Below are 16,034 nucleotides of genomic sequence, written 5' to 3' on the forward strand. Positions count from 1 at the left end.
AAAAGTTTACTACTATACTACGAAAATACATACCTATAAGATGGAAAAAATGTATAAGGTTATTTATTTTTGTGAACTTTATCCATACAAAATAATTCACTTTTCTTTAAGTGACTTACCCGTCTTTCCCATTTTCTTTGCCATTTCCCATTTTGCGGCTGCCCTTTATCATCTGCCGTGAGTGAAACCTGTTAACATCATTGGTCATTTCTGTTTTTGCCGTCTTTTTGGGTCACTATGCGATGTAATGAGTTGGTCGTGATGTGTTATGAGATTGAAATTCAAACTGCGAAGACCCAAAAATACCATGGGGTCATATCGAATCGCTGTTTTCCTCGTTCTTTTACTATTTTTAGTTTGTTGGGCTTTTAATCAAAACTCGTTGTTCACAATCCACTATCATTTTGACTACTTCTTCATTTATATTTTGCCCTCTGCGTTGTTCACTCAAATCATCAAGTTCTCCGTCTTGTTTCCATTATAATTATTATTCTTTGGTCTGGTGTTCTTGTACTTCTACGTAAATGGGATGACGTACTACCGACTTTGGTTGGATCTGCTGAACCACTGAATGAGTTGCGGCTACCACAACAAAGTTTCGAATAAGAGAGGGAAAACTGAAGCCGGTGTTGTATAATACCATCTCTTTTTGGGCTTAGCTTGGCTTTATGTGTTTTGTAAGCCTGGGAGTAAGAGATCAAAATTCCAGCGGAAGTATTCAATTAGCTTATTAAAACATTTAAATAGTTTGTGCATTTAGATCCATTATTTAACAGGTAAAAGTAAGTGCTCAATTGAGTTTTCGTATTTAATCACTTAGTTCAGATAGTACAGCTTACATAACTGTTAGCATACCCTTAAGAAATTATTCTATGCCTAATCAGATTTAGATTATTATAGTATTTTATGTGAAAGGGGTTAAATAGTTCGGTTGATTAAATTCGCATAGATCTTTTGATAAAAGTGGGAATCTATAAATGACATATATGTCTTTATTAACAATTATCCAGTTTGTAAGGGCATTTCAAGCTTCGCTGCCCTTGTGCTGTTGTTGTTGCTGTTGCGTTACATGTGTGTGGGTTAACGTGGGCGTCGCTGCCGCCGTCGGCGTCCACGTTGCCATGGCAGCGGCGGCAAAAACACAGGTGTTGGTTGCAAATACGTCATCAAAGAGGGACCGCAGCGGTGGCAGAATCAGGTGGAATGGCGGCAGAGGTGGTGGCAGCGGCAGTGGCGTTGGCAGCGAAGCCAGCAGGCCATAACGGGGATGGCAGTGTTGGAGTGTTGCCACCAACACAACTACACACGCACACGCACAGCTGTCAGCACGATCGCGATTCCATATCCATATATTCCATATACTGTAAAGCTGTGCGACTCGTGACGCCGACGTTGACGCGAACGCCAACGCAGGCAGCGATCGCAATGTGCCAATTCCACTTTGTTTCAGCTTCTATTCTTGCCCGTAAACAAAAAAAAAAAACAACAAGGCAGCACAGCGACGTCGACGCTGACGCCGACAGAAGCGTCAACACCTGGCCAAAGCCACACTTTAAGCATTTTAACTTGGCCCGATCGCTTTTAGTTGTTGTCGAGACGCCGCCGCACACATTTCACGATCCCTCTCCATAAATATTTGCAAAAAACAAATAGAAATTAATTAATTGCATGCGTTCTTCGGGAACCGCGGAATTCCACAACTATTCCAAAACTACGGGAACGCGTTTTGAAATCCCGGAAATTCTTTATAAAGTGTGTGTGTGCCCCAGAAAACCCCTTAAACCAACGTCAAAACCAAAGTCTAAGCCCTAAAGTGATTTCAATCAATTAATGCGACTTCGCATGATGTCAGAATCTTGCGTTATAATCGCTCTGCTTCTCTGATTTATTAAATGCCGCCAATTTCAATTGATTTCAATCTCCCGCAATTGAGTTGCATTTCAATTATTTTTTTATGACGACTTTATTGCCAAAGTGCGGGGCACGGTTTGTTTCAATTCGTTCGTTTGTTTGCAAACAAAATGCCCCGCGAACGGAGTCAAATAGCTGTAAAATAATGACGTACACCCCACTGTTGATCTCCCGCCTCCTCCCTTTCGCCATCGATTCCATATCGTTTCGGTCTTGGTTTTCGCCGCTGTTCCACTTCGTAGCTTTGGAAAACCATTTTTTGTGCGTGTGTGTCTCGTATGTTATTTAGCAATTTTCAACGCTCTCCTCAAGTGGTTATTGTTTGTCTCGTTGTCTGAGGATGCTTTATTAAATCTAATTTATATGCTCACAAATCGTCTAAATCTGGACGTGCTAGTGAAGATCACCCATATCGAAATTAACTGCTTACGGTCTGTAGTTTGCTTTTCTTCCGTTCTTAAGTAGCTTTAATTTATGAATCTCTTTTGGATATAATGAATCTCCCTTCAGATATCACTTTCAAGTGATTTAGTGTTTGATTCGCTACATTTTATGTTTTCTTAATTGCACTTCAAGTCGCCAAAACCGGAATTTTAGCCATTTCTTTTAAGAAATACAAATTAGTTGGCATGCCCATTAGTCTTCTACCTTCCGAAGCTTAATTTCTGTTTCTGTGTTTTGAAATTTTGATTGGTTTTAAGTGCATTATCCATTAAATTTATAACCTCGAGTTGCAATCATTTTCTGAATTAATGCTCCTTGTCGTGGGGCAATGCAAATTGGCAGGCACCTTTGAAAAGCGCACATCTCCAAACTCTGAACAGTAGCCAAAAACCCAAAATAGGCAAAGACAAGATTGAGCTTTGCCGCCTTTCAAACGACTCATTGAGAATGTCAAGCCATTAACGCCTCTTAGAGACGCCTCCACAGACACTTTTTCGAGCTGTTCGCTGGAGCCCCAGGTATTTTTTTTATTTCTCTATCACTATTTTGTTTTTGGCATAATCACATAAAAACAACGCAGATCGTTTATAGTGTGCTTAAAACGCTGCAATTAGCATTTTTGGTAGTGTGGCGATGGATGTGAATGGTTGTGATATGTGTATTTGTTTGTCACGGTTCTGCGCAGGCGTGAAACGCAGCTACATACATATGCATAACCTCCAGTTAAAGTCCGTTCTCCATTACCAATGCAAAACAAACATTTGTCGTGCTTTTCGTTGGGTGGGCGATCTTTTTAGCCTAGCCAACTGTTTTATTGATCTTGAGCTATATAGATTAATCGAGAGATTTCCATTAGAAGCAGAGGCGGTTACATGGCGGTACCAATATGTTTCGCAATTCTGAAAAATGTAGTCGCCCTTTCGTAAACCAACTGTTAGCTGTGTTTATAGAGACCCTAAACATTTCGTTCACTTCCTGTTTACTTTTTAAGTGCAGCCCTAAAAGAGTAATTTCTCGCATTTTCTCCTCTTTTGCTGCATTGTTTCTTTCTAAATTTATCACACTTGCGAATTATTTGCCCCTTCACTTCAACAATTGCTGTTGTTTGTTCTGATAATATTGACCCTAAATATTTGCAAATAAATTTGTAGTAAGTGGAATATGTGTAATTCTGCTATTTTAGATTTGAGTAATAGATCTTTGAGCTTAGTCAATATGTATGTAGCGATATTTAGCGATAATGATACATACCCCTTTACATATAAAAGTTCATAATTAAAATAGTGGTAATATAATATATTCCAACTTTTTCTTACACTTCCTATAAGGCAAAAAAACCAGTGAATATGTATTCCCATATTCCCCGTTCCACTCCCATATCGTTCCTCTCCCCATTTTCCTATGCAAAATAGGCTTGCGTGTTCCGAAACTAATGAATCTCTGCCCATGAATCAGCGGTGTACATTAACTTTTTGCCGTAAATATGTGTGTATTTTTGCAAAAAAAAATATAATGAAAAAAAAATGACGGCAGCAAAAGAAGCAGCAAAGTAGCGCCAAGAGCAAGACAGACAGACAGTTGGGATAATTATGTGTACGTACAACACAATAAATAATTCGCAACAACAATGGGCCCCCCTCCCTCCCCACGGCATACCCTCTCACCTCGCCCCATAATTCTTCACTTTACGTTGGCTCCGTTCGGTTAAATTTACTCCACTTCAGTTCTCGATGGGGTTTCTGTCCAACTCCAGGGCAATGCCACAGAGAACCAGACATCCGGTGCTAGTTTGGGATTTGACTTTGGCTTTTGGTTTGGCTTAATTAAACTCAAATTGTAAGGACCGGCAAATAATTAAACTTATTTTGGCAATCATCCAGAATTACGAAAATCGGCGCAAAAGAAACGCGGCAAAACGAACCAATTTTCTAACGAACCTTAGAACGAAACGACACACAGTGAAACAAACGAAAGCATCGATAACTGCGAAAGCAGTTCGATTATTACGATAACATGCACTCCAGCTCGCAATCGACGCTGAAGCGCACACAACAACTCGTGCGGCAGACGAATGGCGGCAGAGGCGATGTTCTGAGCAGCGGATCCGAAGTGGTCCACTCCTCCCGAGGCCCGGCAATAACCACCAATATCGATGACTCCAGCTTACGGTATCGTCATGAGACAAAGAGAGAGCGTACTGTGGAGGCGGTTATTACGGATTATCCAGGTGTATCTCCCCTGGGAAGCGTTCCTCACGAGCGAACCAACTTTGAGCGCACTGTGACCTTCCAAGATCCCGCTGGCAATTCACGTCGCCTTTCGGAAACCAGAGCTCTCGTTCCGGCTGGGCCAATTCCGTCGTCATCCACCCATTATCAACAGGTGACGCGAAACAAACGCATCTCCACGGAGGTTTTGGGCTCCAGTGTGGAGAGCACCAAGACATCGCAAAGGGCTCCCAATGGCCATCGCCGCGTAACCACGCACATTGTCCGAAAAGTGACCACTTTGAGCAGAGCGGAGGAGAATGCTCAGCCTGCCGAGGATTTGTTGCCTCCGGCCAAAATGATTCGTAGCTCGGAGTTGGAGTATCGTCGCGCCCTGCCGCCGGCTATAGAGTCGTCGTCCACGCAGCGCAGAGAGGTAAAAATCTAACTTCGGAATGAAACACAGGATAACAAACTCTCCTCTGGGAATTTTGAATTAGGCGACCACGGTTTTGCTCTGCACAAATTAATCAATGAACTGTCTTTCGTTTTGAATTCAAACTCTTATACTTATTACTCAACTTCATTTTGCGCAGATCTCCGATATTGTTGTGGGCAAAGAGGACAACGTATCCGCTCGGGAGGCTCTGCTGCGCTGGGCACGTCGCTCCACTGCTCGGTATCCGGGCGTACGTGTCAACGACTTTACATCGTCGTGGCGAGATGGATTGGCTTTCTCGGCGTTGGTGCACCGCAACCGACCGGACTTGCTTGACTGGCGAAAGGCAAGGAACGATCGGCCAAGGGAGCGCCTGGAGACCGCCTTCCACATTGTGGAGAAGGAGTACGGAGTTACGCGCCTGCTGGATCCTGAGGGTAAGTTAACCATATATATATTGATCCATTGATCCATTTAATGGCAAACCTTTTCATTTAGATGTGGATACCAACGAGCCGGATGAGAAGTCCCTCATCACGTACATTTCATCGCTGTACGATGTGTTCCCGGAGCCACCGTCTATTCATCCACTCTTCGACATGGAGTCACAACGTCGCGTGCATGAATACCGCGACCTGGCACAGCAGTTCATCTACTGGTGCCGCGAGAAGACCGCCTACCTGCAGGAGCGTTCCTTCCCGCCTACGCTTATAGAGATGAAGCGTCTGCTGAGCGATCTGCAGCGTTTCCGCAGCGAGGAAGTGAGCGCCCGCAAGCGCGAGAAATCCAAGCTCATTCAGATCTACAAGGAGCTGGAGCGCTACTTCGAAACGGTTGGTGAAGTCGACGTAGAGGCCGAACTGCGGCCGGATGCCATCGAGAAGGCGTGGTATCGCATGAACACGGCGCTGCAGGATCGCGAGATTATTCTTCAGCAGGAAATTGAGCGACTAGAACGGCTGCAACGACTGGCCGATAAGGTTCAGCGCGAGATTAAGCATGTAGATCAGAAGCTGACCGATTTAGAGACTCGTATTGGCGAGGAGGGTCGGCGCATCGAGCGTCTGCATCCCGTTGACGCAAAGAGCATTGTCGAGGCGCTTGAAACCGAGATCCGGCACCTGGAGGAACCCATCCAGGACATGAACCAGGACTGCCACGTGCTCAACGAGGGTCGCTATCCCCATGTCAGTGAGCTGCACAAGAAGGTCAACAAATTGCACCAGCGCTGGGCTCAACTGCGCACCAATTTCCACACGAACCTGGTACAGAAGCTGTCCGGTTTGAAGTATCCCGTCCACGAGACCACGGTGACGCGTCAAACGCGCATGGTGGTCGAGTCCCGTCAGATCGACACGAATCCCCATTTCCGCGATCTCCAGGAGCACATTGAGTGGTGCCAAAACAAGTTGGTAAGTACAAGTAAATCAAGTACAAGTAAGATCAATTAAACGACGGTTTTCTTGTTGCAGAAACAATTGCTTGCCGCTGACTATGGCAGTGACCTGCCGTCGGTTAAAGAGGAACTGGATCGTCAACAGCACGAGCACAAGATCATTGATCAGTTCCACACGAAAATACTCAACGACGAACGCCAGCAGACCAAGTTCTCCGGAGATGAGCTGGCATTGTACCAGCAGCGTCTCAATCAGCTGCAGAAGGTGTACGCCGAGTTGCTTAGCACCTCGACGAAGCGTTTGTCCGATTTGGACTCGCTGCAGCACTTCCTGGGACAGGCCTCGGCGGAACTTCAGTGGCTTAACGAAAAGGAGCAGGTGGAGATTACGCGCGACTGGGCGGACAAACAACTCGATCTTCCCTCCGTGCACAAGTACTACGAGGTAAGTGGTGGCTTATGCCCAAATGAATCCCCTTAGAGCTAGTTTTATATATGTGTTGTGCTTCTATCCGTTTACAAGCGTGCATTTGGTAATGGCGACGAGGTAAGACCACAAATTGGTTTACAAATACCATGAAAAATTTTCTTTTGCAAAAACAAGCAACCAACCAAGTGCACTTACAAAACCCTTTTGAAAATCTTTACTAATAAAACCATTTTTATGGCCATCCAGAACCTAATGTCCGAACTGGAAAAGCGTGAGATGCATTTTGCCACCATCCTGGATCGTGGAGAAGCCCTGTTGAACCAACAGCATCCGGCCTCCAAGTGCATCGAAGCCCATCTGACAGCCCTGCAACAACAATGGGCATGGCTACTGCAGCTGACTCTCTGCTTGGAGGTTCATTTGAAACACGCCACGGAGTACCATCAGTTCTTTGGCGAGATCAAGGATGCCGAGCAGTGGCTGGCCAAGCGTGACGAAATACTCAACAGCAAGTTCTCACAGTCCGATTTTGGCTTGGACCAGGGTGAAACCCTTCTCAGGGGAATGCAGGATCTGCGCGAGGAACTGAATGCCTTTGGCGAGACAGTGGCGACACTGCAGCGAAGGGCCCAGACAGTGGTGCCTCTAAACAAGCGACGCCAGCCGGTTAATCGACAAGGACCCGTGCAGGCCATCTGTGCCTACAAACAGCAGGGTCAACTGCAGATCGAAAAGGGCGAGACTGTAACGCTCCTGGACAATTCCGGACGTGTAAAGTGGCGCGTGCGCACCGCCAATGGTCAGGAAGGACCAATACCGGGAGCTTGCCTGCTACTTCCACCTCCCGACCAGGAGGCCATCGATGCCGCCGAACGTCTGAAGCGACTGTTCGATCGATCCGTAGCTCTGTGGCAGAAGAAGCATCTGCGTCTGCGCCAGAACATGATCTTCGCCACCATTCGTGTGGTTAAGGGCTGGGACTTTGACCAGTTCTTGGCCATGGGTCCTGAGCAGCGCACGGCCATCCGACGTGCCCTCAACGACGATGCCGACAAATTGCTGAGCGAGGGTGATCCAAACGATCCGCAGCTGCGACGCCTGCGCCGCGAAATGGACGAGGTCAATCGCTTGTTCGATGAGTTCGAAAAGCGTGCTCGCGCCGAAGGTAAGTGTGGGAGTACTCGTATGGGTATCGGTATTAACAGGGGTTTTCGAAGGGTAGGAGATAGTTTTCGCCTCGCTTTTCAATTGACGGCGCTCGCCAGCTGTCAAAAACGTTTAATTGATGGAAGCTAATTGAATTTAATGCTTGTGTGTTTTCTCTGAGGCAAGTGGCAAGCAGGAAGACAGAATGCGACTTAGTCTTGTCAAGCCTAGTCAACCATGAAGAAGCTGTTCGCAAGTGTCAAAACAAGGGGTAATCTTGTGCACTTCTGGGATAGCTAATCTAAACGATTTTATAATTTTTATTATAATATTAATCGTTTTTTATCCTTTGCAGAGGAGAGCAAACAGGCCAGTCGCATCTTCACCGAGGAATGCATTGCCATCAAGAGCAAACTGGAAGACATGGCCCGTGAGCTGGATCAGATTATACTGGCTCCGTTGCCACGTGATTTGGACTCTTTGGAGCATGTGCTCGAAATTCATTCGGACTATGAGCGCAGGTTGCACCTTTTGGAGCCTGAGTTGAAGCATCTGCAGGAGACTTTCCGAACGATTGCATTGAAGACGCCAGTGCTGAAGAAGAGCCTTGACAACCTCATGGAGCTGTGGAAGGAGCTGAACACTCAGAGTGGCCTGCACAAGGACCGCTTGAAGCTGCTTGAGGCCTCGCTGGCTGGTCTGGAGGACAATGAGCATGTGATTTCCGAGCTGGAGAACGAGCTGGCCAGGCACCAGGATCTGCCATCGACAACTGAGGGCCTACAGCAGGTGTTTAAGCAACTGAACCATATGCAGGACATCATTACACAACAGCAGCCGCAAATGGATAAAATGAACGATGCGGCCGATCAGCTGGGACGCATGGGAGTGCCAACCAAGGTGCTGGGCGACCTAAAGCGACTGCACTCGAACGTGGAGCGCCTGAACACGCGCTGGAGTGCGGTGTGCAATCAATTGGGCGAAAGGTAGGTCCACTGGCGCCACCTGCTCTCTTTCTGTGCGGGCGTCGCCTCATTGGCGACCACAGATGGATATGAACCTGCCTCTCTAACAACGTGTTACTTTACTTTTTAAGAATGCGCTCATGCGAAACGGCTATCGGGCTGATGAAGAATCTCCAGTCGAGCGTGCAAGTGGAGGAATCATGGGTGGATGGCACCACGCAGGGACTGTCCGCCATGCCCACCGCCACTTCGGCGTACGAACTAGACGTGAGTACAAAGACATTGCCTCTGTAAAAAAACGAGATTAGCATTTCGATAAGCGATAGTCTCTAGCTCTAGATCTACATAGATCCTTGTACAGTTTTTCTGAGTTTTAGCTGCCCTATAGAGTCTCATTCAGAGATCTTCCTTCACAGACCAAACACAAAGTATATATACATAGGCTATAAATGGAAACCGTAGTAGCCATTGACCCGCGTCCAAAGTAGTTTGCTCCCACAGTTGTTGCTCCTATTTTTTGTTGGTATTAAACCTGCCGGTGTTGGACACGTCTCCGTACTCCTATATATATATTTTATATGTGTTTATATATTTTGTATTTTGTTTTTGTACTACATTTCCATTTGTTAACTGTCCCCACAAGCAGAGAGCAAATCTCCAGTCCCTCGTCCGTATTCTAGCAGTAGTTCTTGTCTAATCCAACAGCAGTCTTTGACATGTAGTGCTGGTCACAACCCACATAAGCATACCATATGTACATATATATACACAGCAGACGGACCTCCAAATGTGGCCAAATCGTCCACCTACACAACAATACCCATATACGTAAACTGTAGCGATATTCCCCCCTCCCACGACACTGTAAATTGATACCAAATTTGTGTAGTAGTTTTGAAACTTACCTTATTTTATGTTTGTAGTCTTGTCCCCTAGAATTATAAGCTGCACCTATACACAGACCAATGTCAAATGATATGGGCTCCTACATTACATATATACTTATTCACCCAGTATTATCGTATTTGTAGTTGAAAACTAATTGTATATGTATTTTTGTCTAATTTTTGTATTTTCACCAAACCAAAAAAAATTTTAAACTTTTTCACACAACAATCAAATATTACACACCCTATAAATCAACACAAAATGATCAAATTATAAAAAACAAACAAAAAACCTCCTGAAAATATCGAACACCAAAAATACCCCTCGCAACCTATAGAAACTGCTCGGAGCTGCAATCGAACGAAAACCAAAAATCGAAAATGTCAACGTAGCTGGAGGACGACTTATACGTGAAGCCAAGGTAAAAATTTGAATGCCTGATGTGAGATGACTGATCTGATGACGGCTGACCCATCGTAACCCGACATCCGCGGGTTCCAGATGCACACTCCATGTGCAATTCGATCGCTTGTCATACGATTCGATGGACTAGGCCTAGCCAAAGTTGGGTTGCGATAGGTCAGTTGGTGGCCGAGTGCCAGCACTTTATGTATGACTGTGTCGAGTGATTGTTGATATTTCGAACGAACACCAAAATCCCTTCTTTTTTCGAAAAGAAAACACTTTGTAGCCCTATACACCTCTTAGCTGTTTCTCTACCGAATCTCCAATATATTTACTGCTTTTTAAACCATTTACCGGACTGTAAGCTCCAAATCTTAGTTATCTTGCGGGTAAAAGGTGCGTCAATAACACTTGGGTGGAACAGAAACAACCTGACAAACAAACTTAAACACAAACAACCAAACAACAAACCAACCAAACTTACAAAACAAACTAATTAAAAAGCAATTTTACCAAAAAGTAATTTCGTATTGATTAATCAATAAAATAAAAAGCACTAAATATATCAACAATCCCCCTTTCCTTGCCTCCTGAAAAATAAAACCAAATTTGTTTAACACACAAAATTACTAACATTTAACCGAAATTAACCAACGAACCAACCCAACCAACCAATCAACAAAACAACAATGTCAACGTGGGACCCTGAACTTCGGGAGCAGATCTACGATGGTAAATGCCTACGCTTCGTGGACTGGCTGGTCGAGGCCCGTCCGTCGTTCTCGCCGCCTCGCCGGGATCTCCGGCCGGCGGATAGCGATCCGGGCGCCACACAGTATTACAGCCAACGTCTGGACAACCTAAATACGAAGTACGACAGATTGCTGGAACAACTGTCGCAGAGGCTAAAAACTGCAATCGAAGTCAATGGCAGCGATGGTCTGGTGAGTAGTCCAGGTGACCCTTTCCCGTTGAAAGGATCTTTGCGAGGTGGTGACGTCAGGGTCTATTTTTGTTTTGTTTGTTTACCTCGTTGGCTGGGGTTAGGCTCAAAGTATTCAATTGTTTCGTAATCGCCGAGTAAAGCGGGGTTCAAGTTCAGAAAACGAGTTTTTATGCTTTCGTTTTCTACAAGTCAAGTCGAGTTTTCAAATGCAAATACGTACGTCTCTGTGGTATCATTGTATCTCCTCCACCTCCTCCTCCATCTGTGCATGTTTCTATTTGTATCTGTATTTGTATCTGTTACCGCTCCGAATGCCCGACGGTTGGTATTATTGAATTAACCTTCAGAATCGGTGCACACTAACGGCAGAAGCAGCCGCATAATGACATCACATCAGCTGGCGAATTGACCAAACATACCGTCAATGGCTTGAAGTGTTGCCGCCATAAATCACAACTTGATTAATTTATAAAAATTTAAACTATTTTTTTCTGTCATTGTGACCGTCGTTGATCGGCGCTGTCGACTGATGCAGCAATTTGTTTAATGTATCAAATTTATTTATAACTATTGCATTATGTCAGGAGTTTCAATTCAAAGAGTAACAAAAACGATAGACATTGTCATGTGCCTGACCAATTAGGCAAATTGGTGACAGATTCGAAATTAATAATGACGACGTCGAATTCTATAAATATTAATGAGGCCCCAGCATTCATATGGATTCCTATATACTCGAATTTCAATGCCAGGCAACGTCATCAACGTCTTTGTCGCCATCTGTCAACTTCTCTTGTATTTTTTTGGATTCCAGTTCCCTCTTATTTTGACTATTTTTGTTCAACTGGTTCTTAATTTGTTTATTTCCTAGCCGCTCCATCTCAGAAATTCAATTAAGAATATTATCAACCAACCAGAATGTGCCTGCTTCGAAAATATTTGTTTGCAAATATTTAGGAGGCAATTACCATATTGTTCCACTGGAGTTCAGATCGCCGGACATGGTGTAAACATAAGTTCAATCAACTTTTGCTTTTTGCTTTTGTCTCTATTGAGACATTATGCTGTAACAGACAGCATCAATAATACTACAGTGAGAAAAGCCAAAGATACTAATAAAATTTTAAAAATTAAAATGGGATTGATTAATGGTCAAAGTATAAAAGATTTAAGCCGTCCTGCTATCAATGTAAAATTGAAGTTCCTAAGCCCCAATTTCATTGTATGAAGTTGATCCACTTCAAAGTTATCCGAATTTGTTGTTTTGGGATCTTTTGGGGCTTTTCGAAGGTGTTGCCTTCGCCTCGAGCGTTAAAGTGACATCATAACTGCTCCATTACCACTTCGCCTTCAAGCCAACTTGATATGCATAGCAGGGGCGGGCGCAGAAGCTCCGCTGGCTTAACTAGACTGAAAAGCGAAATAAGTTATTTAGAAGGTTAGATGGCGGCACAAACTGGTTTCATCTTTTCTTCTGATACTTTGTTCTCGACTTCCGTGTATTGTTTTCGACTTTAATTTGGAGCCAACTCCAGCCGCGAACTCCCTGCCCTATCCATGCCCAATCTCCCTTATTTCAGGCCATTGTAAATGGATTGTTTATAATGTTTTGGCGCAACAGCTGGGGAATGCTCACCGAAAACTAGCCGGCATTTTTAAGCTCTCTCTCTCTCTCTCTCTGTGTGTGGCAATTGTGTCCGAATCTCAAAAAGCTCGCTCGCTCTCCACATGGCCAATTGATTCTCGGAGTGGCGCTGCTCCATTCAGTACCGAAAGCGACGTGGTTGTGTAACGTCGCGTATCCGCTGTGTGTGCCGACTTGCTGCCGGTGAACGAAATTTAACAAAGGCCAAAACCTTTAAAACCTCCGGTTTTGTTGGCAACCGAAGTCTATGGAATTTGAATTCGAATCGAGCGTGTAATTATGAGTGAATAGTTGTGATAACTAAACAAGCAAATAACTTCCCAAACTCAAGTAGAGAACATTGCTCATCCGCCGCATGGGCAGACATGATGTCACATATACGGCCGGATAGAAAGTGTGTCCGTGTCGTTGTCGTGGTGCCTTAAATTTCAATTAAATGCGAACCGTGTCGCATTGGTCCGCTTTTATTTTGTTAATAGAAATTTAAATTCGCTGCCGCCATCGACCCACGTTTGAATTTGTGCCGCAAAGAGTTCTATTATAGCCCGAAATGAAGTCACTCGTCGAGTGCTTTGCAACAACTCGAATATAACCGAAACGCAAACAGAAGAGTGTGAAAACGAAAATAAAAGAAATACATTATTAATATAGCCTTGAACATGTCGCAAGAATCGGAATGTTGATATTTTCGGCCGTCTGTTTTGGTGTTAATGAAAGCGCACACACAAAAAAGCGAGAAAATGAAAATCTATGATTGAAATTCGGTAGTGAGTCAGCGAGTTTAGGGTCATTATAAGTTGCATAAAACCATCAAATGCTGCACTTAAAACGAAAAGCCAAAAAATCGAGTTTCTCTCTCCCGCTCGATTAGTAGCTGACTAGCGTGAATTATGACTTCCTATCAACAAGAGGATCTCGGGAGTGTCAGGGCTGGCGCTTATCTAATCTATGAGGTGTAATCCATCAGAAATGATGTGATGCTTTAAAATGAGCGATCGGTTTCCCGGGAATCACCGAATTGCCGGTGGAAGAGTGTTTGTTCGCCTACCATGCACTTTCCCTTTGATTTTATCGATTAAACTAGATGCCTCCGTGTGCCTTCTATATATACTTCATTGCATATATATATTTTCAGCGGCATTCTAACGATAAATCAGGAATGAAAGCGAGCGTTTTGGGGTCTTTGCCTCCACTGAAGCGAAAGGGAGGCGCCTATTTTCGTAGTGCAACAAAGGCGAGGTCCCATTGCTGCAGGCTGCATGCTGCATGCTGCACGCTCTCGTTAGAGCTTTTCCTCTCTCTCTTGGGCGCTCTTACCCCCATTTGAAGCCGGCACAACGTGGCGTATTAGTCATGTTATCAGTGTCAAGCGCATCGCAGCCGATTAGGGCCAAGAATCTGTTTAATCTGCTTGCTTATGAAACCCCACTTCATTGGGAATTATTTTGTGCTTTAGTTCAGCTTTAGTTGCTCGCTGTGCGGGCGCTCGACAAACTTGTTTCATTTATAATCAAATATTCGCCACTCTGATGACATCATTGTTCTCGTACTCGTATTTACTGTCTAAATGTGTGTCGGTGTGTGTTTCGTTAATTATAATTTATTTGTTGCTTTTACCAACTCTAGGGCAACCTTGAAAATCAACAGCAACAGCAGATTAGTTGTTTATTTTGAAAATGCAAATCATAAACGTTGATCACTTTGTAGATTCGCATTCAATGACTTCATTTGCAGCCCTCTTGCAAAGTTATATGTATGACGTCAATGCAATTTCAAGTTGGGGCTACGACCTGCAGCCATATGTCAGTCATTTGCCATTGAATCACTGTCTCTGCCAAATGGCCAATAAAGATAAAAATTAAATTACCAGATCCCTTCGATAAGACGCACTCCGGATCCCCAACTCTTTCCGGGTAATCACCCATTTATTATTTATTATGCTTGGAGCCTCTTGAGAGAGTTTGCACTACATATTTGCAGAGCGATTGAGGCCTTCTCCCTATATAGCGTCATTTCTATTTTCATAAAGGCTTTGGGTTTGCTTTTCGTGTGCGTTTCTTCGTTTTTTTATTTTCACTTAACTATACATATGTGCTTCGTGTGATTTGTGTGCGATGGTGCGGGGCTGATAAAAATGTATCCTTGTGTGTTACTCAAAGAACCCAATCTAGTGAATGAATTAAGTGAGTCAACAAAGAGAGGACTGTTTTAAGGACCGATTAATACTAGAAGTCCAGTGACGACTACCGTAAAATTGTTGTGTTTATGTCTTTCGACAATCTTGGAAGTATTTTTAGTTGCTTTATCGCCGGTGACTTTATCTCGCGGCCATATCAAATCACGCTCACGCATGCCGTAAACATTCCACAAAATAAGTTAGAGACTCCACGGCAACTTCAAAGTGACGCGTCTGTCTATGAATCTTGACTCGTAAATCTCTAATTGTTTTTGTCACAATTAAATCTCGCGCAGTGCATTCAAGAAGCCCCTAAGCCAACGAAACAAATACCAATTGCTGACTATGACTTTGTCCAACTGAACCAAACGAAAGCCTTAGACATGCCTCAGCATAGATCGGGTCGCAAGGCGACTAAAACCAAATCCAAAACCCAAACCACGACTGTCCAAGTGGCAGAGGAAAGTGACTACGACTTTGCGTTCGAGTTTCAGGTAATACTTCACCTATCCTCCCCTTTCCCTGCTGCCCCGTTATACCCTCGCAAAGATTTCAACGAACCGAGTTTAATTTGCCTGCCCAGTCAGTTGTTAACTTTTACTAACCGAAATTGCTTTCATTTGGTATTTAGCAATACGCTGAGAGTCTACAGAAACCGCTCAAGACCTTTAGGGTTGACTTCAGTGCGGGCAGCGTGCCAACTGGCGATGGCTACGCTGCGCGCCAGGAGGATCTCTACACCACTACCTACAGCACCACACAGTAAGTTCGTGTATCTAAGTACTAAGGATCTAATACATATCAAAAATATGTTGAAAATATATAACCTCTAGAAAGAAAGAATTTTACAGCATTCCAAAATCTAAAATTGTTCATTTTAATCAACTGTTTCAAGTCGTTGAATTATGAATAATTTTTTATGTAGATTTCCAGTCATACATTCCTTTATCTAAACCATAAATTCTTCATATATAAATTTGTTTTCAAATTAAGAGTCACCACTAGTCAACACTAATAAAGTTATAATCCAATCCTT

The 16,034-nt window shown here is 43.9% G+C and overlaps 1 protein-coding gene across 19 annotated transcripts in view; it reads left to right on the forward strand.

Moving 5' to 3' along the window:
• LOC6529894 (microtubule-actin cross-linking factor 1) overlaps positions 1-16,034 on the forward strand; it is a 75,257-nt gene that overhangs the window by 29,345 nt on the left and 29,878 nt on the right. For 7 of the 19 annotated variants that reach the window (XM_039372755.2, XM_039372756.2, XM_015197006.3 and 4 more), the window contains 9 exons: positions 5,159-5,438; positions 5,500-6,413; positions 6,474-6,842; positions 7,074-7,992; positions 8,329-8,959; positions 9,070-9,205; positions 10,164-10,247; positions 10,954-11,175; positions 15,630-15,760. In XM_039372755.2, the coding sequence (XP_039228689.1) occupies positions 5,159-5,438; positions 5,500-6,413; positions 6,474-6,842; positions 7,074-7,992; positions 8,329-8,959; positions 9,070-9,205; positions 10,164-10,247; positions 10,954-11,175; positions 15,630-15,760 (3,686 nt within the window). Of the gene's footprint in view, positions 1-1,603; positions 1,753-4,235; positions 4,999-5,158; positions 5,439-5,499; positions 6,414-6,473; positions 6,843-6,920; positions 6,945-7,073; positions 7,993-8,328; positions 8,960-9,069; positions 9,206-10,163; positions 10,248-10,953; positions 11,176-12,955; positions 13,096-15,294; positions 15,493-15,629; positions 15,761-16,034 lie in introns of those variants that run through there. The other 12 variants (XM_039372752.2, XM_039372751.2, XM_039372753.2 and 9 more) reach the window with 9 other exon arrangements.

The sequence above is a fragment of the Drosophila yakuba genome, chromosome 2R (assembly GCF_016746365.2).
Source record: "Drosophila yakuba strain Tai18E2 chromosome 2R, Prin_Dyak_Tai18E2_2.1, whole genome shotgun sequence".
NCBI classification, from domain to species: Eukaryota; Metazoa; Arthropoda; class Insecta; order Diptera; family Drosophilidae; genus Drosophila; species Drosophila yakuba.